Raw genomic sequence first — 27609 nt, 5'->3', positions numbered from 1 at the left:
AACATTATAATATTGATCATTAAAACTAACATTTAGCAAAAAGAGACAGGGTTGTGTCATTTTATTTTATTATATATGTACATGATACAGAATATATTCACAAGAACACAAGTACAGACAAGAACGCATATTGAGAAACGGCTAGTGTTTCAGTTGGGACTTGTTTTATAGTAATAAATGCAAAAACTTATTGATGTCAGTGTCCAGTTACTTGCTGTTACTTGCTTGAGTCCCTCTATCTTCTTCTTGTTTGTTTTTGTTTTCTCTTTGTTTGTTTCTTTTCAGCTTGATGCTCTGTTTCTGAGCACTGTTTCTGAGCTCCTTCTTCCAACTGTATCTTTTTTTCTTCTGTCTTTTTCTTTCTCCTTCTTTTTCCTCTTTTTCTCTCCTCTGGTGTGTTGTGGTCACTTCTCTTGCATTTTCCTCATGAAAAGTCAGTGTTCATCTAATTTTTGGACCGAAAACAAGCGTTTTGTTTGAGCAGCAAGTCTTAAACATGACTTCTCATGGGTGTCGCCATGGCAACCTCCCTATCTCAGTTCTCTCTCAGTTCCTCCCTCAGTTCTCCCTCTCTCTCTCTCTCTCTCTCTCTCACTCTGTCTTCATCTCTCATCTGAAAGTACCACTGAGAGTTGAACTGTGAGCTGTCACTTGTCAGTAAATGTGTGAGTAATGAGGACGTGTCTCTTGAGTGATCTATGTCTGTACTGCTGGATGAGAGATGGCGGGTGTTTTACAGATGCTCTTTGTAGTTTTCTGTCCTTTAATTCTGTCTGAGAGTGGAGATGATGGTAAGTGATTTGAGATTGTATATAACAAACTGAGAAAATTCTGAGATTATTATTACTTTAATTTTTTTATATGTTCTGAACATTTTTGGGTAAGTTACTCTAAAAAAGAAATTAATTACTTGCTACTAATTACACCACTAATAATTACTACTAATCTTCAACAGTGTAATTAATAACACTGGTTCTGAATGGAAACGATTATAAGATTATTAGTCTTCAGTCAAATCACCGGCAAGTGCTCCAGCATTATGACTGTAAATGTAGCTAGATTGTGTGTAGTGATTTATTATGATATGATCATAAAGAGATGTCTTTGGGGGGAAATTAATATGTGAAACGTTCATTTAAGGTAGTTTTCATTGAAGCACACTAACAAGGGTGACTAGAAAAACGTTGGTTTATGTTTTTCTACTCGGTTCATTTTAGATTGGTCTGAGGAAGAAGTGACCTGCACATCCATTTTGACCTTAAAACAGAATAACCTCACCTGTTCGCTAAATGATGAACCCAATGAGGAGGTCAAATTCGCAACACTCTGGTATTTCATTAGACATATTTACTATAAATGGGTGTGGAATATATGTCTGAATATTTAAAAATGCTTTTGTTATTATAAAGTGTGTTTTAATGTAATGTGAATCAATGTTTGCTCTAAACTCTGATGTTGAACTGGAAATGTTTTTTTGTTTTTTTTTCCCATTTAGCAAAACGATAAGAAAAACAATAGAAATAAAAACTTGTACAAATGCTACTCTAGGACCACAAGACTTTACTTTTAAGAGTTTGATGATACTTAATGATTACAAGCTCAAAGTACACACAGGAGAAGGGGTTATTGAAAAAGACATCGACCTGAGAAACATTGGCAAGTCTATCTATCTATCTATCTATCTATCTATCTATCTATCTATCTATCTTATCTATCTATCTATCTATCTATCTATCTATCTATCTATCTATCTATCTATCTATCTATCTATCTATCTATCTATCTATCTATCTATCTTTGCAGTCAAAATCCCAGCTCCTGGAATAAAGTTTGCCATTTACACGGAAGACACAGAGGAAGTTTCCATTTGGATTGAACACAGCCATGATTATATAACCACACCTGCCTTTCAAGTGGAAATCTGGGGGGACAAACTTGCAAACAAGGTGTTTTTCCCAACAATTTGTTTGTTACACTTGACCCTTTCTTAAAAATTAAGATGGAATCATTTCCAGTTCGTTTAACAAATAAACAACACCCTTTCTTTCTTTGCAGCCCATCAGGCAAACTATTGAATATAGGAACTTCAATATCCACAAAGACATAATTGGTGGAAATGGTGTTTACTATACACATGTTAGAGCAAAACCTGTTAAATATTTTGACGGCGACTGGAGTGAGTGGAGTTCAACTGCCAATTTCACTATAAAAAGTGAGTGGAGGGTTATGAATGAATGCTGTATACTATTTTTAGTATGATAAACACCTAGGAGGACTTAATCTGAAGGAGCAAAGAACCCTTGTTGGGCTTTTTTTTAACAGTAAAAATATCATTTGTTAATTCTACAAACACTACCGTTAAAAAATTTGGGGTCAGTAAGATAAATAAATAAATAAATAAATAAATAAATATATAATTTATTTTTTGAAAGAAGTCTCTGGTGCATTTATTTGATCAAATTAAAACAGGAAAACAGCAATATTGTGAAATATGATTACAATTTAAAATAATTGTTTTCTATTTTAATTTATTTTAAAATATAATTTATTCCTGTGATTGGGAAATATTAATTTTTAGCATCATTACTCCAGTCTTCAGTGTCACATGATCCTTTAGAAATCATTCTAATATGCTGATTTGGTGGTCAAGAAACATTTATTACTATTATCAATATTGAAAACAGTTGTGCTCCAAAATAGAAATCGTATTTAAGATGATAAATGTCTTTAATGTCAATGATCAATTTAATCTGTGCTTGCAGAATAAATGCATTACTTTCTTTCCAAAAAAAATTAAAAATCTTAATGCCCCCCAAATTTTAAACATAAGTGTGTGCCATTACATTTAACATCATATTTCAATGAAATATAAATTAAAGTACTAGAAATAAATATGAATGAACAATAAACAATTATATATTTATGCATAAACATTCTCCCAGATTAATGTTGTAAAAAATATGGTAACAATTTGGAAAATCATTTTATAATAAAATACAATTTGTAAACAGTTAACAATAACAGCTTACTTGAACAAACAATTAACAATACAGCATTTATTAATATAGGTACATTTTTACATAACACTTTTTTTTTAACACTTCAACTGATATAAATTAACATCTGGTAAAATATTCTAAACAAACACCAATTAACAATTAATAATTGAGTAGTTATTATTGATGTTATATTATTATTATTATTATTATAAATTAACATTAAGCTAGATTAACAAATGCTGTAAAGGTATTGATCATTGTTAGTTTATCTATTGATTATTGTCTGACAGCCCCTCAGTACTGTGCCTTGTGCTGAAATGGGTTATTTATTTTTTTAGAGGAATTTTGAATCTGTTGTAGACATTGTTAGTACTTCCCAACTGCTACGATGTAACGTGAGATGGAGCGGCGAGCCAAGGCACCCACCCTTGGCGCACATTTGAGGATGCTTGCTCAAACCCTACAGGGCGTGTCCAGGGCTATATGAGGAAACCTCTGAAACTGCATCTGAGTTTAATCAGGGATCTAAAAGGGGAAAGAGCAGCATGTTCAGTGTTAGATTTTGGTGTATTTGGCCGAGCAGTCGTTTGGGTGGCTCGCCAATGTATTAGATTTCTCCAATACATAAAATAAGTAAGCTTGACCTGTGTTCTTGTGGGGAGAAGAATTTATTGAAGGTTTGTAGTGTAGCAGTCCTTCAGCAGCGATGTTAGCATGTCGCCCTTCAACAATCTTAACCCAAAGTTCTGTGTCTTGAGACAGAACTTTATACATGAAGACATAGCCTATGGGCTACAAACAATAGAAACCTGTTAGGACCTCCCACAGGAGATCGATCTAACTTGCTAATCCAATCTGACCAATGCTGATTCTTTTTATTCATTCACACCCAGTTTCTATGGGCCATACATCTGAATGGGTCATTCATCTGTATGGGCCATTTGGCACACACCTTTGCAGACACAGACAGAGTGCATTACATCTGGTACACAGTCACAATGTAAATGAATCTGATGACTGAAAATACAAAATCTTTCATCAGTTAGCCAGGATGCTTGCAGTCAGAGTCACTATGGTGCATGTGTGTGAGGATGCTATTGTCTGTGCAATTACGTTAAGATGATTCTCTTGTGTGCCATGCAGTGAAGCCCGTCGTGCCCAGATGCTCCGTACCCAAGTCCGTCCCAGTGGGCAAACCAGCAGAACTGCATTGTGTGGAGGATGAGGGCTACCCGAAGTCCCAGTACCAGTGGTTCCGTAACAAGGAGGAAATCCCAGAAGACCCCAAGACCAGCCCAAAGTTCTTAAACTCCACTTACACCCTGAATGGAGAGATGGGCACTTTGGTGAGTTCGGAAAAAGAGGCAATGGGGTAGGCGTAGGGATTTTTTTGGGGACCCAGTTGATGTGCGATGGGCTCAGCCATGAGGGGAATCTGCTGTCCTCATTTGCACATTCCAGAGTGCCATTCTCCGCCATTTGTACTCTGTGCCCTCGACAACCTTCACACCACTTTTTTAAAGTTTGACCTGCACTGCAGAACAGCCTCTTCCCCCTAAGGAGGCAACGTCTGAAGGGCCAACCAGGGCTGGGTTTCCCGAAACCTTCTTAACGCTACGTCGTTCTTAAGTTACACCTTAAGCTGTACCTTATCAATAATGCGTGTTTCCCCAAACGTTCTTAGCTAATTATACCTTCTGTAAGTCATACGTTCGGAAGGTTGGTCTGGACCACTCTTAGCTTTACCTTATCACTGTTGCAGGTCTATACGAATATAATCTGAAGTTTTAATACACCCAGACAGTGTTCAATTAGGCTAATTCAAGTGTTTTCATGCAAAGAATAAAATTGTCATTACACTGATTGTTAGATTTTTTATTATATTATTATATAATATTAATAATTTAATTAAAGAGTGCTTTTAAAGGCCAGTGAAAGCATAGGCTACTGTCAGTTAAGTCCTAGACCTATTCAGACGCTAATTGTTTCTCATGGGCTCGTACAATATTTTAAACATTTACAGGGGTAAGTCGGTGATTTCCGAATCCATAATATCAGTGTTTTTTCTCACCCAACCCGCGTAAAAATCCCTGGCCAAATTAGTACCTACTGTTTTTTGACAAGCAGGTTGTGTGGTAATTTAATTGCTGTCTGAATCCACATCTCTGAGTTTACAAGAAGAGATTCAAAATCCACTGTTTAAATCCTTTTTGATCACTGCCGAGCACCGTACGTAAGATGTACACTTTTATTACTGAAATGCTGGAAAGTATTTACAAGAACAATATTTCGTCGCAGCTCCAACTCAGTGGACAAAAATGGGAAAAAGAAGAAAGCACATAAAAATTTGAAATGGTTATTATGGCAGCAATGATACAATTTTAAAATATGTAGGTTAGGCTATTATAGGCTATTATAGTTTGGATTATTTTTTATAATATCCCATGAGTCCTATTAAATGCAATTTCAACTATTTCTGAAGTGCTTCTTTTATAAAGAACACTGCTTTCTCACATAATGTAGTGAAACAGCCCCTGCACAAGAGAATAATTGATTCTCGAGCCATCGATATAACCAATTCACCACCGGGTAACGTCGCACGTAAGAAGGTATATCTTAAGCAGCTTCCTAAGGTATTGTTCGGGGAACACGCCTAGAAATGGTATACCGTTAGTTAAGTTATACCTTAAGAGTCTTCGTAGCGTGCTAAGAGACAACGTTATCGGGAAACCCAGCCCAGGTCCTTAAAGATCTGCCAGAACCTCGTTTGACACCTCTGTCTTACTTTTTATAACATCGCACCACAATCAGAAAGATGCTTCCAGGTTTCACACAGATTTTTTTGTTTTAGTCTAGTTTTTGTTTTTTGATGAGAGGATCCTTTAAATTTTTGTTCATATTTCATCATGTCATATTTATTCAGTTTAATCGGTTTTTGGTACCTAATTTTAGGTGACAAAAATTACATTTTAATTGATGCAAGAGTTGAAAATGAAACCAAATATTTAAACCATTTAGTATATTTTCTTCCTTAAAAAAACATTGTTAGCTCATTGTTAATATCCTGCGTTGCAGTTTTTTTCAACAGCGCGTTTTAAATAAAAACGTGTAATTATTGCTATAATCCACAATAATAAATAAAAAAACCTTGATTAACCCTTCAAGTATTTTCAAGTATACACTGCTGCTTAGAAACACACACACACACTATATACTGCTCAAAAGTTTAGGGTTGGTAAGATTTATTAATGTTTTAAAAAAGTCTCAGTTACACTTTACAATAATGTTTCATTTGTTAACAGTAGTTAATTGTATTAACTAACATGAACTAACCATGAGCAATAAATTTGTTAATCTTTTTTAACGTTAGTTAATAAAAATACAGCTGTTTATTGTTTGTTCATGTTAGTTCACAGTGCATTAACTAATGTTAACAAGATTTTAATAAAGTATTAGTAAATGTTGAAATTAACATTAACAAAGATTAAGTTCTGTTCATTATTAGTTCACACTATCTAATGTAGTTAACTAATGAACCTTATTGTAAAGTGTTACTGAATTCTCTTATGCTCACCAAGCCTGCATTTATTTGATCAAAAATACTGTAAAACAGTAATATTGTGAAATGTTATTACAATTTAAAATACTGTAACTATTTTCTATTTGAATATAATTTAAATGTAATTCCTGTGATGGCAAAGCTGGATTTTCAGCATCATTACTCCAGTCTTCGGTGTCACATGATCCATCAGAAATCATGATTTGGTGCTCAAGAAACATTTCTTCTTATTACCAATGTTGAAAACAGTTGTGCTGCTTTTTTCAGGATTCTTTGATGAATAGAAAGTTCACTTTTGATCAATTCAATGTGTTCTTGCAGAATAAAAAAAAATAATATCTTACTGACCTTAAACTTTTGAACTTAAGGTTAGGTTATGCGAAATGATTTGTCAACTTAAATGACTGTAATTTCTGGTTTTCAGAAATTCAGTGCGGTCAGGAAGGAGGATGCGGGGGAGTACTACTGCAGAGCCAGGAATGAGGCTGGGTTCTCTGAATGTGGACCGCAGCTGATGGAAGTTTGTACGTATTTATATTGCCTTTTCCCATGTGACAGGACACCCCTCAAATCTATGATCTCATACTTTGCCTTTTTTTTCTAGATGATATCAACATTGCTGGAATTATTCTGGGCGTAGTGGTTGTGGTGACAGTCCTTCTGTGTATAACAGTGGGCATCTTCTGTGCCTATAAACGAGGCTACTTCACCAGCCAGAAGCAGACGGGAAACAAGTAAGCGCACGACTTTGACGGCCACTTCCGTCTGAGTCACACTTGGTCCCAGAGCAGTTTTGACTCACCGTTTCAAAGCTTTTTCCCATTTCGTCCCCAAAGAAGCTCCTGAATGTCCCCAGCATATCCTTAACATCACATTTAGCTTGTTCAGATATATGAAATAAATGTAGTTTTAATAAATTCTAATATCATATAGTGGTGACTGACTGCTTAATGTTTTTTTTTTTTTAGTTACAAAGCTCCAGCAAAAGGAGTGGACTATGTCAGAACAGAAGATGAGGTAGGTGGAAATAAAGAGATTTTTTATTTATTTATTAAGGCTTCCATGAGCTTCAAAATTCTGAGAAAATTCAGGGAATCAGTTAAACGTACTTTACTCAATCTTCTCTCTTTCAGGGGGATTTCTGACAAAAATCCTCATTTGTCATCTGAGCGGAGGAAGACGGGTGACGGAAGAGATTCAGAATTACATTTAAAGTTATTGGCACTATTACACCTCGCAGACACAAATCCCCAAACGTGGACACAGATGTCGGAGCTGCCATGGCACGTGCCTTGCTTTTTGGCACGTCTGCAACGACACAATTTGCATTTTGCCAAAGGTGACAAATAATCATGTCTGATCACTGTTTAAAGACATTAGATGTTTCTTGTTTCTTTAATTCAACTTTTACAGCCCCTTTTTACAGCTGACTACAATTTTGCCTGTTGTACAAATTTTGGCAGAACCCGATATACAGCAAGAAAACGTTTTCCTTGAAATCTTAATTTTAAAAACATTTGTTTTGTACTAGCTAAATTTGTCAGACTATTTTTGATGGAATATATTTTAAACAGCCTATAGAAAAAAATGTTTTACTTTTTTAAATATTTGTAAAATACTAACATAGAAGCTAGTGTTTTTTTTGTTGTTGTTTTTTTTGGACTAATTTGGGGGTGAGAGAAACCATTCCCACCCACTTCACATCCTTGGTTTTAGTCATTGGACATGCAAATAATGTACCAGACCACTTGACGTTGTGGATGTTTCGTTTTGTTTCAAATCCTTTCAACGGCATATCCAGCAACACCGGCTTCAATCAAAGGTCTTATGTACTTACTAAAGTGCTGGGGTTTCATGTTAATAGTGAAAGGATGTTCCATGTTCATGTTTGTAGATAGTCTTAGACAGTGAGTATCTTTGGAAAAATACCAGCAAAAAAGCTGGAGAATATTTTGAAAGACCAGTGCTCTTCATTTTAAGTGTCCTTCTATGCTAGCTGTTTATTTTGTATATAGTGAATATACTGTCTAGGTTTTTTTTATTTTTTTATTATCCTTTCTTCTTCTTCTCTCTCTCTATGATTTTTCTTTTTCTTATTTGAGTGAGAAATGCTCTCAATGTTACTTTTTAACATAACAGGGTTTGTATGTTGACTAACTGGTTGTATATAGATCCACTGTGAGCTACACTGTGCATAACAAGTTTTTGGTTTAATTAAACGTTGAATGAGGCAAATATGACACTCTTTCCATGAAAAAAACCCAAATTGGTCATGGTAGAGAGGGGATCTGCCTAAATACATTATTAAATTATTATGTGGTATTGAAAGTATCTTTCACATTTACTGCAGTCAGATTCACCCGTGTTCACTCTGAAGGAATCACTCACATTGGCTGTGCACTTGTAATGACACATCAAGGATGTTAAGAGGCTAAAAGCAGGTTTAAAACTTGCCCCATTGAAGTCAACAGGGTGCAAATTTTAAAAAGAGGATAACACGGTGTAGGCAACACCAATTTTAGTCGTTGTTCTCTGTACTGACAGCACTCCAAATTTACAAAAAAATGGTATTCTCCTTTAAAATACCTTCTTTAATCGTTTAACCATTTTGTAATATTTGGTTTATCTACCATGAGACACAAAAGGCGTTTTCTCCTATAGACCCATAATAATGTTACACTAAAACACAACATAAATTCAAAAAAGACATCAATTTTATTAGCTTGATGTAATCCAAATCTTTAGAATCCATAAGTTTGCAAGAAACAGATCCAAATTCAGCCCTTTATCCAGTGATCTTCATCTCCATTTCTCAGCAGAGAATGAGACCATAAACGTCAAATCCCGCGCTCGTGGTGAATTCAAATTCAAAAATTGCGCCCGAAGCGTTACGACATTACGGCGAGTTTTACGGCAGTGATATCAAACGCTCATTGGCTCTCGCATGCTTCGTCATAGATTGCGACATGCCGTGTTTAAGTTGGTGTACTACATTTGAAATGGAGAAGCGCGTGCGCCTTCACAGAGCAAACAGCGAACCGAAACCGGATTAACATTTTCATGGATAACTTAAATTCTTACATCTATAAAATGGTAAAAGGGAAATTATACAGATATGATATGAAATATTCGTAAATAGTTTACGTTTTTTAGCTGAAAAAACGTAATAATGTTACGTTTAAACGTTGCAGATACGTCCATATTATACGTTTCAGCATATATCCAAACGTACAAAAAAGTACGTTTTCTATCTTTGAAAATTACGTATTAATACCTACGTATTAACAACGAGATCAGGCTGCTCAGACAGAGAGATAACGAAACTTTCTATGTGACATTCCAGACACACACAAACACACACACAAAGACTTGCACCGAAAAAAAACAACAGAATATAAGCGTTTAAATACTGTAGACGACATATTCCTGTGTCCTTTGCATGCTCCCTCTTCATTAGCTTAGTTTATGATTTTCTAGTTGTAATGAGTGAATTTTAAATGCCTAATCGTGCATTTGATTGTAACTTTGTATCCTTAACTGTTTTATATTTCATTCTTGGTATCTTTTTAACCGTCTCGTTCTGACTGAACCAACCGTATACAGGAGATTACAGTAAAATGTATTATTCTATGTGTACCATCTTGCTGGAGTATAACTGCTGAATTTCAACATCACCATAAACTATGCAGATGAGCGTCCCGACAGGACAAAGAGAACTTTCCCCGCTCGGAATGCTCTAAGGTGATTGGTCCACGTACGCGAAGTAGGTGTGAGTTAAGAAACTCCGTAAAAGATCGACTCAGGAAAGTTTCTCCAGAGCACTTCATCTATGAGAGGTTTCCTGTATAACTCCTTAAGGAGTTTATCCGTTTTTCTTTTCTTTTCTTTACTCTTTGTCTTTATTTTCGTCTTCGGACTTTTCCTACGTTCAGTGAAGTGAGCGTAGCCGGCAACTTTAACTTTGAGTAGACTTACCCCTCATTTACACTGCACACATGTGCGGTGCATTACGTCTGCGACAAGGTTTTATTCCGTCCTCCATGCGGTGCCAACTCACACCAGGAGCATTTCAGAAGCGGAGCGACTGGATGCGCGAGACCACGTGATTTGCCTGTCCAACATGTTTTTTCTTGATTTTTGGGTTTCTACCATACAGTCTATGGTTTCTACCAAGGATATTGGTGTGTAATACGTTTGGGAGTTTGCACAGGGTGTTTATTTTGAATTTGACAACGTTTTTTTTACTTTTATTTTGTATTCCCGGTGCGACTTGGACGCGCGTCTGTCAAAAATAGACTAGGCGCCTATATTTAGCGAAGCGGCGCGGAGAGCCGCTTCTGGGAAGCTTCTGAAACGCGCCGCGTCGCGGCCGGTGTAAACACAAGCATTGACTAGAATGGGCGCGATCAGCTCCGGTAGCCGTGTCGCAGCCGTAATGCGCCGCACACGTGTGCAGTGTAAATGAGGGGTTAAACTTCCCGCGAACTCCGTTTACTCCGGAAGCCCGAGAAGGACGCCCAGCTCCAAAAGGACACATACACAAGCCTTCTTGCCTCAGCAACACAACAGACTATATGCAAGTATGCTTAATCAAGCTTTTAATGCGTTTAAGGTTGTCTGCCCCTGCTTAAGGTGATTTGATTTCTTGGTGTCTCTCACGAGTTAACTGTGAAAATTGTCATCCTAACTGTAGATAGGAGTACTGTTGGACTGTTTTGATCCTAGTGTGTTGCCGTATTAGGAAAAGACTCGCGAGAGTTGCGGGTGCGGGAACGAGATAATAACGTGAATGTAGATGTTGAAGGAACTGAATGACTCGTGATAGTCGAAGTCAATAAAGAAGAATCAAACTCTCATTCTGGTATTTATTGAACAAACAACATGGTGTCAGAAGTGGGATACCGTTCCTGGAAACATTCATCGGACAACTTCCGTCTCTAGGAAATAACCTACGCTAAGCTTTGAAGTCTCGTTCGTGGTAAGCAACAACACTATAATGGCAGATGGATTCAGACGTCCGGATCCTCTCGTCTTTGACGAGAATGTGGCAGAACACTGGCGCAAGTTTGAACGAGAATACGATATTTTCATTGCCGCCGCACACAGTGACAAACCTGCCCGAACCAGAGCTTATATACTCCTCAACCTCGCCGGACCCGAGGCTATAGAGAGGGAGCGATCATTCACTTATGCGACCGCGGTACTAGGGGCAGACGATAACATCGTTACTCCAGCTGAATCTAGAGAGGACCCCGAGTGTCTTAAAAGGAAGTTTAAAGAAATATGCAACCCTGAAACAAACGTGATAATGGAGAGGCACAACTTTAACACCAGATATCAAAAACCTGGCGAAACGATCGAGGCATATGTGAGTACATTAAGAAATCAGGCTAAAAACTGCAATTTTGGTGCATTGGAAAACGAACTGATAAGAGACAGACTGGTCTGTGGAGTAAGTAGTGACAGTGTCAGACGCACACTGCTAAAAGAGACTGACCTAACACTGTCTAAAGCAGTACGCATTTGCCAAATCAGCGAACTTACAGAAAAACATAGCAAAACACTCTCCACACCCAAAACTGCATTAACCACCAGTGTAGATGCTGTACAAATAAAACATAAAAAAGTCTACAGCAAAATGAAGCGCACTATGAAAGAAAATTCACCATCAATTTCCAGCTGCCGGAATTGTGGGGGTACTCATCCAGCAAAACGTGACCAGTGTCCAGCCTTTGGCCAACAGTGCCATAACTGCGGAAAGCAGAACCACTTCAAAGGCCAGTGCAGGTCCGCCAAGTCAACTAGACCGAATAGACAGGTAAACCAGCTATATGCCGAAACAGACTCTGACAGTGACAGTCAAGACACATTCACCATTGAAGGCGTGTCTTTGCATGACGATGTAAAGGAAACTGACAAGGAAGGACATTGTTTTGTGATTGTCAATGACAAACAACTAAATCTGAAAGTGGACACAGGCGCGAAGTGTAATGTTATGTCCGTACACACATACAAACTTTTCCGGCACGCTGAAGAATTGCACATGCCAACTAAAAAAGTCAATCTTGTAGTGTTTGGCGGATCTATGATCAGACCAATTGGCACAGTGACACTATTATGCAGGCTGAATGAACAACAGTATAACCTGCAGTTTCAGGTTGTGAAAGAAAATGTTCACTCCATTCTTGGCCTGCAGGACAGCCTAGATATGAAACTGGTCACCTTCAGCAGTGAAGTGTTCCATTTGGACTGTGTAAAAGATCACACCCTGTCACAGAAAATGTTTCAGGAATATGCTGACCTGTTTAAAGATGAAGTCGGTAACTTACCGGTAACATACTCAATGAAACTAGATCCAGAAATAACACCTGTCGTCAGCCCTCCACGTCGTATCCCAGCTGCCATGCAAAAAAAAGTGGAACATGAGCTCCAAAGAATGCAAACTCTGGGAGTAATTGAACCCGTGAATGAGCCCACAGAATGGGTTTCAAATCTGGTGGCCACCCATAAGAAAGAGACGGGTGATGTGCGCATCTGCATAGACCCCAGAAACCTAAACAAGGCCCTCATGCGCCCCCACCATCCCATGCGCACGGTGGAGGAAGTTGCCGCTCAAATGTCAGGTGCCACTATCTTTTCCGTCCTTGACGCCAAGAGCTCCTTCTGGCAAATCAGACTGGATGACGCCTTATCTCTCCGTACAACATTTACAACTCCATATGGCCGATTTAAATTCCTAAAGATGCCGTTCGGAATTAGTACAGCTTCAGAAGTGTTCCAAAGAGCCATGGAACAAATCTTCACAGGATATCCATGCGCTATAATCGTGGACGACATTATAATCGGCGGCAAAGATCCTGATGAGCATGAAAGAAACCTGAAAATGGTACTGGATCGTGCCAGACAGGTAAAACTGAGACTGAATCCAAGCAAATGCAAGTTCGGACTCAACGAGGTGAGCTATGTTGGGCACACATTCACAGATAAAGGACTAAAAGCAGACCCCAGAAAAATTAAAGCAATCAGTGAAATACCACCTCCAGAAGACAAGGCAGCTCTTCAGCGCTTTTTAGGGATGATAAACTACCTGGGCAAATTCATTCCTAACTTAAGTGAACTAACCACACCACTACGTCAGCTGCTTCACAACGGAGTGGTGTGGAATTGGACGGAGCACCAACAGGATGCTTTTGACATGCTCAAAACCTGCATCAGCAGCCCACCTGTACTCCATTACTATGACGTAAGACAACCAGTGACGCTCACCTGCGATGCTTCACAATATGGTTTAGGGGCTGCTTGCCTTCAAGAGGGAAATCCGGTGGCATCTCGCACACTGACCCAAACGGAGATGAGATACGCGCAGATAGAAAAAGAACTCCTGGCAGTGGTCTTCGCCTGCTACAAGTTCTACGACTACATCTACGGCAAGCCGGTCACGGTCGAGACAGACCACCAACCCTTAGTCACCATTCACAACAAACCATTTCATACCATCCCAGCGCGCCTACAACGCATGATGCTACAGTTGCAAAAATTCGACCTGACTCTCACCTATAAAAAAGGAAAGCACCTCTACTTAGCCGACACCCTCTCCCGTGCACCGAGACACAACGTCAGCCCCCAGATGTCAGAACGGCCAGAGTTCGAGGTGATGACAGTTCAACTAATATCTCCACGGCGCCTTGAAGAGCTCCGCCAACATACTGCCGCAGACACAGTATTGCAGAAACTCAGCCATTTCATTCAACGGGGCTGGCCAAGACGTCCGTGCAGCGTACCCATAGAGGTGAGACCTTTTTTTAGTTTCCGTGATGAACTCACCGTCGAAGACAGGGTCATTGTGAAAGGAAACAGGGCAGTCGTGCCCACTGCCTTGCACTCTGAATATCTTAAGGCGCTACATCTGGGACATACAGGAGTCGAATCCACCAAGAGTAGAGCGAGGGAAAGTGTTTTCTGGCCATCAATAAATGAGGACATCCAGGCTGCTATAATGGCATGCAGCGTCTGTAACAGCCTGAGGCCCCACCAGCAAAAAGAACCGCTAAAACTGCACACAGTCCCGGACCTGCCCTGGTCGCTTGTCGCCACAGACATATTTGAATGGAAGAATCACCACTACCTGGTGGTTGTTGATTCATACTCTGGGTGGTTTGAAATTGACCGACTCAGCAACTTGTCTTCACTGACAGTCATCAACAAGCTAATGCGTCATTTCTCAGTCCACGGCATACCACAGAAGTTGTTCTCTGACAATGGTACCCAGTATACTAGCCAGGCCTTCCATGACTTTGCCCGAACTTGGGATTTCCAGCATGTGACGAGCAGTCCTGAGTATCCACAGTCCAATGGCCTCAGCGAGAGGGCTGTAAGGAGTGCAAAGAGACTGTTAGAGACCACAGAGAGAGACGGGACAGATTTTTACCTGAATCTGCTTGGCCTACGAAACACACCCCGAGACAGCACTCTGGGCTCACCTGCACAAAGGCTGTTATCCCGTCACACTCGAACTATTTTGCCCATCTGCAAGCAATTGCTGAAACCAGCTGCAAGAACCCCGTCCTGCATCAAAGCGCAATTAACAAAGAAGCGGTGGGCACAAAAACACTACTATGACAAGACTAGCAAACCACTACGCCCTCTGGCACCAAACCAGGTGGTAAGACTCCAAACAAAAAAGGGACATGATAAAGTGGGAATTGTGAAGAAAAAGTGTGAGGAACCACGCTCATATGTGGTGGAGTCCGAAGGGAAGGAATACAGGCGTAACCGACGCCACATCCTGCCACTAATGGAGCCACAGCCTCCAAAGAGCACCACTTACACTGACGAATTGAACACAACAGGAAACACAGTTGATGCTGACATGGACAAAATGCAAGGGGTTGAAAGTACTGAACAAAGGCCCTCAGAACAGTGTCACAGACAACTGAGCCCAGAAAAATCTCACACCAGCGTATACCAGCAAAACATGGAACCACAGGCAAAGAAATCAGTTCAAGCCACCACTTCCATGTATGTCACTAGGTCCGGCAGAGTTTCTAGGCCAAATACAAAATACATGAACTGAACTTTCTGCTCAAGTATAATTAATCCAACATCTCAGAAATAATACAGTGTCCTTTAGGATTTGCATAATGTTTTTTTTTTTGAAGATTCATTTAGTTGTGGGACATCCACAGAGTTCAGTTGAACCAGGTTATATATATATATATGCAAAGTTATCTTTTATCTGTTGTTACTGCAGAGGATTTTGATTCTAAGTTGTTTATGTTCAGGAGCTACTGCTAAAGAAGGGGGATGTAGATAGGAGTACTGTTGGACTGTTTTGATCCTAGTGTGTTGCCGTATTAGGAAAAGACTCGCGAGAGTTGCGGGTGCGGGAACGAGATAATAACGTGAATGTAGATGTTGAAGGAACTGAATGACTCGTGATAGTCGAAGTCAATAAAGAAGAATCAAACTCTCATTCTGGTATTTATTGAACAAACAACACTAACATTTTGCTTTCACTTTCTCTCGCTCATCCTCTCTCCCTCTCTCTCACTCTCATTTCGTTATCCGTTTTGTCTTGTATGGTCTTACTGGCTGTACTCTGTACATACATGTATTCCGTGTGTAAATGTAGAATTCTGTATTCGTAGTTTCATTTTATTAAAACCATTATATTCTTGATTGCTTCTGTCTAAATGCTCATTACAAAGTCAATGAGAAGTACGATTCAGCTACAAAGCTTTTATTATTTACTACGTTGAGTAGTTTAATTTTATGAACACAGGAAAATTAATGTTCACGGCAGGCACGGCGTCATGGGTGGGCCTGACGGGCCTAGGCCCACCCACTTTTCAACAGGCCCACCCAAAAAATAACTAAAAAATAATGATTAATATATTCTAATTTTGTCAAGAATTATAAAAAAAAATCGTCAATAAGCTCATAATTTGTACTAAAATAGTCTAAATGTTTAGTTTTAAAAACAATTTTAAAAAGCTGGCTATGTCTATTTTGATGTTTCTGCGCAAGTTCAGCAGACAGTTCGGGTTTGTTCCGATCAGAGCTCGTGAGTGGAGAGCGCATTTCTGAATATTCCGCTCCGCTCGTTCATTCCGCAGGGTCGCTCGCTCAACCCAGAATGGCCTGCTGGTTCGAAAAAATGTGGAATAAGGGCTGCCTCCGACTAATTTTTTTTTTTTCTAGTCGACTAGTAGTTGTTCATTTAAGCCATTCGTGGACAAATCGCCCTTTATATTAATTTAATTACTTAAATAGGCTATAGCCTACAGGATAATAAGCGTTATGACCGCACGCATAAAGCTTGCCACAAAGAACCGGTTAAAGTAATGATTATGAATTTGTCTAAATTAGCAAGGAGACATTTAATTGTTTAGTAATAAACTGGTGTTTTCTGTGTCGCTGCAAAGATGAAGTTGACGATGCGGACTCGCCATGAACGCCAGAGAGAAATGCACTATATAAATGCGCTATATAAATATAGCCTATTTATTTTGGTTTTAATATTTTCGTTTAAAAGTAGACATTTCAAGCTTTCTGTAATATATAGCCTATATTTCTCAAATCTGTGAGGCACAAGCTAAGTTTCGGCGCCTTCCAGTTCACATGCAATGCAAGTGATCGTGTCGGCGCCTTATTACATTGTCTTATTTATTAAATACGGGCAATTGATTGATAAAACATTGATCAAAATTAAGATACAATTTATACAAAACGAATTCTTTTAAAAAGAGTTTTCTATAAAACAAAACTTAATGAAGTCGTCAAAATCATGTTTTACCAAAAACAGCGCCGTTGCTAGGAGGGCGCCAGCGCCTCTGCCTCGCGAGTGGATGATAGCCCTGAAGACGCCTAGCAATGATATACCTTTAATGGTAGTATACCTTTAGTTAAGTTATACCTTAAGAGTCTTCGTAGCGCGCTAAGAGACAATGTTATCGGAAAATGCAGCCCAGGTATGATGCGTATGATGCGTAATGGAGATTCCAAAGCGCTCTTCTTTGGTCAGAACCATGGAGAGCGAACGCGGATAGGTCCGTTCATATGCACCGAAACTTTTAACAATGCAACAAAATATTTAAAGAGCATCAAGCTATTAAAATCTATATTATGTATACGCACAGATAATATAACAGTAGGCTATATTAGTCAATATTTTTTTATTAGGTTAAGCAGTGATCCATAACGTTTTTTTTTTTTTTTTAATTTAACGTTTTTAATTTAAGGCCCACCCACAATTGGTCTGGCCCATCCAAAACTGGAATCCTGGCGCCGTGCCTGGTTCACGGCCAGAAAATTAATCTTTCTTGGAGTTTGTAAGAAGGATAATTTTTCTTGAGAGTTGATAAAGAAGTCGTATACGGTCGGTTTGCTGGACGAACAGATTGTTCGATTACTAAATTAATTCCATTAAAAGTTATCTCATATAATCGATCTGTAATAAGACTATTTATATATTAATGACGAACCATAACTCATTGTGGTGATCATTCATATATACAATCGATCTATTTTCAGCTTCGATAATTTAATGTAGCCTAACTGTAGCCTAATATGCGATATATATTAATCATATTCCTGATTAATTATTAAAATTCCCTCTAGATATTATATGAGCTAATGCGGTTTCATAATTTTGATCTAAATTATGTTAAAGAGTACAGTCAGCTGAAAATGAATGCTTTTGTTAATATTTTATGAGTAAAACCTTGATTTTTTATCCTGCCACATGCTCAGAAACTTCTGAAAAGATCATTCCTAACTATACTCTCATTCCTGTATAATAATCAAGAAACTTTGCTGACGCAGTGCCTGAAAATAGGTTTAATAGGTTAGACAAACTTAGTCCCGGTCACGTTGGAAGTTACCGAGCTGGGGACTATTTTCAGGCGCTGCGTCATATCATTACGCCTGCTGGACTCATGGTACGGCAGCAAAGTTTCTTGATTATTACGTAGGAATGAGAGTATAGTTCCTAGCCATATCAGCTTAGAAAATCGCAACTTTTCATTTTCCGTCGGTCTTAGTACACGATGTAACTACAGAAGAGTCAAGTTTTAAATAGGAAAAATATCGAAACTCTTTGGTCATCTTTTTGAGAGAGATGCAAATGGTCCTGTCCGATTCAATGATCTATGCTAAGCTATGCTAAAAGTGGTACCGCCAGACCCGGAGATCTGCTGAATGGATTCAAAAACGGTAAAACTCAACTGTTTAACTCTGGGGGAGTTGTAAAATGAGCCTATTTACAAACAAAGTGGAGTATCCTTTTAAGATACCGATGCTGGTATTCTTATTGCTGATGTTAGTCATGATGATGGTTTGGTTTCAGATCAAAATGGCAAATAAATGGTTTTCGTTTAGAATATTTAAGGTTGTTGCTAAAACTGGCCGCTCTTACTCCCCTTAAGCACACAGCATGTGTCGGACACAATCCACTTGTTACACCCAACAGTCACCTCAGATAGGATTTGGAGGTAACCTGATTAACGAGCTAGTCTGAACCAGCAGCTCTGCTGAAGAGCCATGATGACTGAGGGCTTCACCTCTGACCTCTCTGGATTAGTCTGGTTGTTTGGTCAGTAAACAGCTCTGGATCTCTGGACCTACAGTACGGGGATGTGCTACTCAAAGTTTGATAAACAGCGCACTCTTCTGGTGCAGAAAGAAAAAAAGAAGAAAAAAAGTGCAAAAAGGAGCATTTTATTTCCCAGTAGTTTTGCTGTATCTATATGACAATGTACACTACAGTATATGATCTATAGCTGCTTCAGATTATTCAAAAATCCTTTGATCCATGGAGCATTATGAAGTTAAGTGTTTGTAAAAGCAAGGTTGCATTGGCCCTAATGAGATTAGCTGATTAGTGTTCTCTATATGATTTATTACTCGTATAATATTATAGTAAAATATACTATTACTAAATATATATGCCATGCCATTGTATCTATCTATTTATCTATCTATCCATCTATCTATCTATCTAGAGACAGCATTTTTGGACATCATCCATTTCAGTAAAGTTGTCTTGGTAGGAGCTTTCTAGATAGATAGATAGATGGATAGATAGATAGATAGATAGATAGATAGATAGATAGATAGATAGATAGATAGATAGATAGATTCTGAACGTAATCTGAATGTAATGATCATAATATAATGTTACTGATGAGATGAGATTTGTTGATATATTTAGTGTTCTCTATATTATTTATTATTACTAATATAATATAATATATATTTATCCATGTCATTGTCTGTTTTATATTTTATTTATTTTATAAATATACATTATGTCTAACATTGTAGTATCAGATCAGCCCAGGTGATAGCAGTATAGATCACTAAACTACCGGTATATAAGCGAGAGAAAAAACAACCGTGTTGCCAGATCTCGCTAGTAAAATAAACACCCTGGTCTGACAAATACACAGATAGAAGGTTTAAATTTATTTACTTTATTTTTATTTTTCAATGTATTCTGCTTGGATTTACTGTGGTGTTTTTAATAATGATAATGCTTTCTTAAAAAGTTCATAAAAAAAAAATCAAAATTACCGGACATGGCAACACTGGAGTACCCCTCACTCAGACAGGCTCCGGCTTTTCTCGCGTGATTACACGTTCTGACGTCATACTTCTTTGCGTTAGTCGAGAGAACTGCAGAGCGATTTCACCTATATTTCTCTAAAGAGCGTATCCATTCATATAGTATTTTAGCGTTTATGCGTTCCCGATTAAACACATATATTATGGCTGTAGGACTTTGCAACGGATATTTTGGGTAAGATTTCAAATGCATCCAGTTACCTTAATTATATTCTGCAAGATACTGTCTATGGCTGTATCTCAAAACCCAGTGAGCTGCCTACCTAGACAGCATTTTTGGACATCATAAGCGCCCATTCTAGTAAAGTTGTCTTGGTAGGCAGCTCCTTAGGTTCTTGCATACCTGCAAATGTCTTACTGCATTACGATAATGTTTAATAGAGAAATCGCAGTATTGTTGCACTTTACTATGACTTGTTATTCCTTGGATAACGAGCAGGGCTTTTTTTAAAAAATTTTATCATACTTGATTTTGGTAAATGACCTTAATAAGCCATTGTGACATTCATTCACTTGTTTATTCTCAAAATAGCAAAGCCGTTGATAGCAATGCATTAAAACTATTACAAATTGTTTTCGGTAATTTAAATAAATCTGAAATATAAGTGTTAGATGGAGAAATTAAAATAAAAAAATACTAATAAAACATTTAATAGTATAGAATTAATACTGGTTGATAACCCTATTAAAAATGCTCAGCCATGTACAAGAGCGCATCACAGAAACTAGACTATAAGAACAGGTTAGAATGACCATAATATGGAGAAGAAATGTTTACTTGGTTCTTGGATGCTGAAAATGTTTAGATACTATTACTGTAATGTATATTTGTCCAGTTTAATCTGCAGTTATTTTATTAGTTAGGCTGGCTAATCAATATTTAAGTGTTTTTTGTTTAGTTTTTTAAAATAAAACTTAAGTTTCTATTTTGTTTTCAATTTTTCTGTTTGATAGTTTATATGTAGGGTTGAGGTTGATAGGGTCACTTCCCCTAGTCCTTCATCATATAGCCAAAATTTATATTGGTAAATATTAAATAATAGCAAATACAATCATTTTGACTGATAAATTTTCTATGTAAAACCTGTGTTGTATGTGCAGTATGGGTTGTGCAGACCTTATGTTATAGCTTGCTCTGTGTGGACATCACCGCCACCGTGGAAGAAAACGGCAGCTCATGGCACCAGGCCTACACAAACTCGGGCACCAGCCCCCTTCCAGCACCACCCGAACACTTGTGCAAGGCCTGCGGAGGCCAGTTTGACGCCGGAAGAACGGTAAATCAAGTTAAGTCGACTCAAATCCCTCAAATTCTGTTTAGATATAACATATTATGTTTTCTGCATTTCTTAGCATGTCTGCGTGGACTGCAAGAACAACTTTTGCAGCCGCTGCTCGGTGCAGATGGACCTCCGGCCGCGGCTGTGCCACACCTGTCAGCGGCTCCACTGCACCTTCTTTGAGCGGGCAGAGTTGATGAGGCTGAAGGTGAAGGACCTCCGTGACTATCTCCACCTGCACCAAACCCCCACGCAGATGTGCCGAGAGAAGGAGGAGCTGGTGGAGCTGGTGCTGGCTCAACAGACTCCCAGAGGCAGCGGCAGCGCCCAATCCCGCTCACAGCCGCCTGCGCCTCCTCTGCCTTCCCATCCACTTGCAGAATCTGAACCCCTCACGGAGGAGGAGGAGGAAGAGGAGGATGAAGAGGAGGAGGAGGAGGAAGAAGGAGATGGAGAAGAGGCTGAGGAAGATGAGGAAGAGGATGAGGAAGAGGTATGTGAACAACTATTTCCGTTATGGCATCACTGTATTTCTCAATGTATTAGTAGCCTCTCATCGAGATGCAATCATGTTTTATCTTTGGGATTGACAACCGCATTTACTTCAAACGACCACTTGGACTCTATAAAAGTCTTTTCACTTTCATGACGCGAGTTCATCCTTCAAATCTTCATTAACCAACAGTAGCTTATATCTGGGTGGAGAGCAGAGCATTTGAGTCGTGTGAAAAACGCAAAATTGATGGGAGCAATACAGCGACTGGATCTAAAACCTTCAGATAACACACAGACACAGCTCATATCTCTGTCACTGTAAGTTACCAAAATTACAACCCGCAACACACAGTAGATGTGTGTTTGTGCAGTGCAGAGCGGATCTAGTGCACTGTATGACGTGATAAACAACTAGTTGTCCAGTCCGGTTCCGTTCACACAACACTTGTTTTCCCCAAAAAAGCAGTTGTGAGTCCTGAAAATGTACGGGTGTGAGTTCATAGATTGAATGTGGTTCTCACTCCCACAAATAACTGAACTGTGTGTGAATAGAACTGTTTTAAGGACTCAAATACAGGACTGACAACTGTATTCTGTTGCTGTATGAACGTGTTCTTAGTCCACAGACAGCGAGGAGACGCTGGTGCACAGCAGAAGAGCCTCTCTGTCTGACCTGAGCAGGGTGGAGGACATCGAAGGCCTCAGCGTGCGGCAGCTGAAAGAGATTCTAGCACGCAACTTTGTGAACTATCAGGGCTGCTGTGAGAAATGGGAACTAATGGAGAAGGTCACCCTCCTCTTTAATGATCAGAAAGACCTTCATAACCTGGGTACGTTTTTCTGCATGAACGCCCTGAAACTGGCAAGCAAAGGATTGCAGTTTTGATTATTAAGAGTTTTGTTTTAATTCATTTATAATGGTATTTGAAAATGCATTAAAATGTTTTACAAAAATATTATTGGTTATTGTTTAGGTTTTTTTTTTTTTTTTTACAATATATCATAAATATTCTGCTATGAAATAACAAATGAATTGATAACTAAGATTGGAATAAATGTATAATAAATGCAACTAAAAAAACATCAGTTTACACTACCATTCAGAAGTTTGGGGTCAGTAAGATTTTTTTTTAAAGATGTTACTTTTATTCTGCAAGGATGCATTAAATTGATCAAAAGTGACATATATAATGTTTACAAAAGATTTCTATTTCAAATAAATGCTGTTCTTTTGAACTTTCTATTCATTTAAAAAAAATTGAAAATATTTATCATACTCCGTTTCCACAAAAATATTAAGCAGCACAACTGTTTTCAACAGTGATAATAATAATAAATGTTTCTTGAGCATCAAATCAGCATATGATTTCAGAAGGGTCATGTGACACTGAAGACTGGAGTAATGATGCTGAAAATTCAGCTTTGCCATCACAGGAATAAATTACATCTTAAATTTAAAATTAAAAAGGGTCATTTTAAATTGTATTATTACATGGCTTGGCTGAATTCCAATGTAGTATGCGGTCTGTTATTTCTTGGTAACAGACCGCTGCGAAGTATAACACACCGTTGCCATGAAAAACAGAGCGTTGCTATGGATGCGGAACGGACTATTTTCTTTAGCGGAAGCAATATAATCGTTTTTAAATCAATAAACTCCTCCTATTTTGTGTCAAATTATTGATTTATTTTGTAGGTAGCCATGTAATAAGCGGGATAATGTATAGCGAGGCGGTTGTTATAGTGAATAACAAGCCCTTCAGGCTGATTCAAGACCAGTTCCAGTTCAGCCTGTCGGGGTTGTTATTCGCTATAACAACCGCCTCGCTATACATTATCCCTTACATAATATGTCATTATATCACTGATTTTACTGTATTTTTGATCCAATAAATGCAGCCTTTGTGAGAATGAGACAACTTTTGAACGATAGTGTAACTTAAACCATTGTTGGTCATCAAACTTTACTGAAACTGACATCCTTTTTTTTACTTTCAGTGTCAAATACAAAAACAGAAGCAGGTATGTGTTATGGATACCATGGCAATGCTAAATCAAAAATACAATTCCTGAATTTATGTGTGATACTATTTTTACACATTGAATCTCTCGCCGTTCTTCCAGCTGATCCTGCTGAGCCCAGCGGCCAGGAGGAGAACATGTGTAAGATCTGCATGGATTCCCCCATTGACTGCGTGCTGCTGGAGTGCGGCCACATGGTCACGTGCAGCAAATGCGGGAAACGTATGAACGAGTGTCCCATCTGCCGACAGTACGTGGTTCGAGCCGTGCACGTCTTCAGATCGTGAAATTCGGGTGCAAAGATACAGACTGCCCACTACAGGTTGTTGCTTTTTCACACATTGAGCAACATTTTGTCTCTGTTTTCTTTGATTACGTTCCATTTTGCTGCTTTGTTTACAAGTTTACATGATTAAATGCACTTATTTGTGTGTTTTTTTCATTGCAACAGTGCTATATTGTGGCTTTGGAGTTGTGTTTAATACATTTGTTGACTTCTGCACTTATTATTTTTAATTATTAGTCTTTTTTCTTTATATCCATCCTACAACAGTATGTAAATAATAAGCAAGCTAAATTTAAAGGAAAAAGTTGATGAATGTTCACTAGAGGTTAAGACAACACTTATAACTTCACTTAAGAGCCTCAAGGAGTGTGTCTGCTATCTGTATAAACAACACCGTATTTAAATGTGTGGAAATGGCTTGGAAATTTCCGGGATGTGAAAGCAGGGTAAGATGGTTGACTTTAAATTTAATTCGGAGCACTTATTCTCATGTTGTTTAAGTCTGTACAGTAGTTCACCATTGCAGTTAAATCACCACTAGAATGTGACCTCTTCAGGGGTCAGTGCGCTCTTTGTTAAATTTACACACGGTACCCGTACTGGTACTCGTTTCTAGTGAATAGGTGCTATTTTCCAGGCTCTGTGCACTTCTAGATCACAGACCATCCCGTTGTCTCATGCTTTGGCCTTGACTTCATATCTTGGGCAGATTTCGTCCAAACTGCCAAGAGACATTTTCTGTCTTAAAATTTGCTTCAGTACATTCTTCTTTTTTATGGTGGCTAGTTCTCCACCATTTCTAGTAGTACTAACAAGTCAGTGTTGGTCACAAGGTGCTCATTACTGTCTAAATTCTTTGTTGTATGATAAAGTGTTAACCTAATAAAGAGCGAAAAACATCAATTATAACTGTTCATTTGTTCCAAAAATCTTTAAATCCATCATTTTTAAACTTGAATACTCACATTTATGGAGGAACAATGTTTTGATTACTCGTATTAAGTATGATTCAAATTGCAAGTTTATGAATGTATCATAATTGTGGTTATATAGGAATGTTTTTGTTTGAAATCTTTCTTGCCCATTGGCTGAGGAAACTGAGGCATATCATTGATCCCATGCTTTTCTGAGCTGTATGTAGATGACACTTCTAAAGCATCTATCCCATCTCTTAAACACATATGAGGCATCTGGCTAAAAAAAAAGCAATCTTTTAGATTTGTTTCACTTATTATATAAAACTCTTGACAGGATATGCAACCTGTACAAATTCTATATTTTAATAGCTTTGGGTTTTTATGTATTTTCTAGTGCTGTCAAATCGATTAATCGCATCTAACATAAAAGTTTTGTTTGTATAATATGTACATATTGTGTATATATTGTGTATATATGTAGGCTATATATATATGCTGCCTTAAGTTTTCAAATCAACATGGATGTTTAAGTCATTTCAACTTAAATTACATTAAACTGACTTAAATGAGCTGAATCTTGTATAACTTATAAAAAAAGTCGAAAATTGCTTAACTTACTTTTATGAGTTAAATCAATGTAAAAACATGTCAGAACTTGTTGATCATATTATTTTTTACAGTGTATATGTATTTGTGTGTACACACCCATTTATGTATGCATCTATATATTTGTGTGTGTGTTCATGCTCACACACATATATATAATATATATAAATATAATATATACGCTCATACTGTATATTAGATAAACAAAAACTTTTGTTTCATTCAATTAATCGCAATTAATCGATTTGACAACACATATATAATATATGTGTGTATATGTATGTGTAAATATATAAGTACACATATATATTATATATTTAAAAACTTTGTTTATATTTAACAGCACTAGTATTTTCATTTTTAGCAAACATGATAACCCACTGTCATTGTTTTTCTGGTCGGTGCAAATGTCTAGTCAATCCAAACCCAGCATTGCCTTACACTTCCATAACCTCCCCACTATATATTTAAAAAAAAAAACTGATGTTGAACAGACACATGGAAAGACATTCTGTGAGCGATGAGTGTTAACTTCTGCTCTCGAGACATAGATCAGTTCTGCGGTACTTGAAGCTTTCATTGTGTGCTTCAACAGCTCTAGTTTTACAAAAAATAAAGAAAAGAAATGGGCAGTATGTAATTTACATGTTAAGTATACGCCTCTTGTTAAAATCCATGTAATTTATGTTATGTAATAGCAAAGGTGCCCGTGTGTGTATGTATGTGCCAAGTGGAGTTATATCCCTTGAAATATCAGTAGGCTGTGATGCGGTCTGAAATATTTACATAAATGTGAAAATAAATATGATCTAAATCTCAATTAAAACTAAAAAGTAAAATAAAAAAATGTGAAGTATAGCATTATTTGGAAGCTAAAGTGTCTTTGCAAATGTATCAACATTGAATGCAGCACTGAGAAATTGTGTGCAAAGAGAAATAAGACTAAGTCAAGTAAAACATTGGATGTGTATCTAGACAAGTATTTTTGAAAAAACAAGCACATGAGAAAAAAATTAGCTCTGCATGCATTAAGCAAAAGAAAAAAGATATGAAATACTATTGAAAGGTGCTTAGAAATGCTTGGGTAAAGTTTTCCAGGTTGAGTGGAGACACTGGATTCTGTATTAACTTTTGCGTATCATTTTGTAAATTGTTTGGTTTTAGATTATTTGAGACTGTGACTTTCTTTTGATCTATATGAAATATAATCCAAATCGACTCAAACGCTGTTCCGGTCAATAATTAGCATGTCAGATTGCCAATATTGTCTTTAACATGCAGTGAGCCTGATGTGCTAAATGCTGTATTCCTGTAAAACAGTGCATCGGAAGCCGATAAGGTTTATAATTATTGACAAATTTATATATTTTTAAATTTTGTTACTATATACTGTATGGTTGTTCTTGTGCAAATTTTTTTTTTTTTTTTTTTTTTGTATCAATAAACAAATGTACAACAGCTGAACATTCGTCATATGGGATTTATTATTAAATTAAAAAAAATGTCAGGAGCAAGACTGGACATCCCAAATATCAACTTTGCATCTTTTACGGCAGGGGGAGACAGACACCACTAATACGATAAATAATAAAAAAAAAAAAAAAATCATACAGCACAGGGTAAAGGTAAACTTATCCTTTCATAACGACATGGATGACTGAAAACACTTGCGCTGTTGAATTTGCATTCTCTTTTAATGTCAGTTATTGAGACAATCTAAACTCGCAATGAACAAACCAATGGCTGTTTCGCGCACGTGCCACTGTGTCTAGTAACCATAGAAACTAAGTTAAGGAGTCTGCTGCAGTGATTTACTTTTGCT

The 27609-nt window shown here is 37.8% G+C and overlaps 2 protein-coding genes across 5 annotated transcripts in view; both read left to right on the top strand.

Annotated features, from left to right (window-relative positions):
- LOC311097626 (E3 ubiquitin-protein ligase rififylin) overlaps positions 1-25167 on the top strand; it is a 66491-nt gene extending 41324 nt beyond the window's left edge. The window contains exons 1-6 of one of the 4 annotated variants that reach the window (XM_084137456.1): positions 16017-16035; positions 21283-21458; positions 21535-21954; positions 22576-22786; positions 23955-23978; positions 24081-25167. In XM_084137456.1, the coding sequence (XP_083993582.1) occupies positions 21586-21954; positions 22576-22786; positions 23955-23978; positions 24081-24265 (789 nt within the window). In that variant the 5' untranslated portion in view covers positions 16017-16035; positions 21283-21458; positions 21535-21585 and the 3' untranslated portion in view covers positions 24266-25167. Of the gene's footprint in view, positions 1-16016; positions 16036-18432; positions 20357-21282; positions 21459-21534; positions 21955-22575; positions 22787-23954; positions 23979-24080 lie in introns of those variants that run through there. The other 3 variants (XM_084137453.1, XM_084137454.1, XM_084137455.1) reach the window with 3 other exon arrangements.
- On the top strand, positions 598-8882 carry LOC311097625 (uncharacterized protein). Its single transcript, XM_084137452.1, has 10 exons — positions 598-791; positions 1218-1329; positions 1496-1656; positions 1804-1946; positions 2056-2212; positions 4143-4345; positions 6983-7082; positions 7163-7292; positions 7527-7575; positions 7692-8882. Exons 1-10 carry the CDS (start codon positions 722-724, stop codon positions 7701-7703), a joined length of 1137 nt encoding a protein of 378 aa, XP_083993578.1. The 5' UTR covers positions 598-721; the 3' UTR covers positions 7704-8882.
- Positions 25168-27609: the final 2442 nt, after the last annotated feature.

The sequence above is a fragment of the Abramis brama genome (genome assembly GCF_963993115.1).
Source record: "Abramis brama genome assembly, chromosome: 15".
Classification (NCBI taxonomy): Eukaryota; Metazoa; Chordata; class Actinopteri; order Cypriniformes; family Leuciscidae; genus Abramis; species Abramis brama.
The sequence above is the reverse complement of the archived record's forward strand: the minus strand, read 5'-3'. Positions and strand labels throughout refer to the sequence as shown.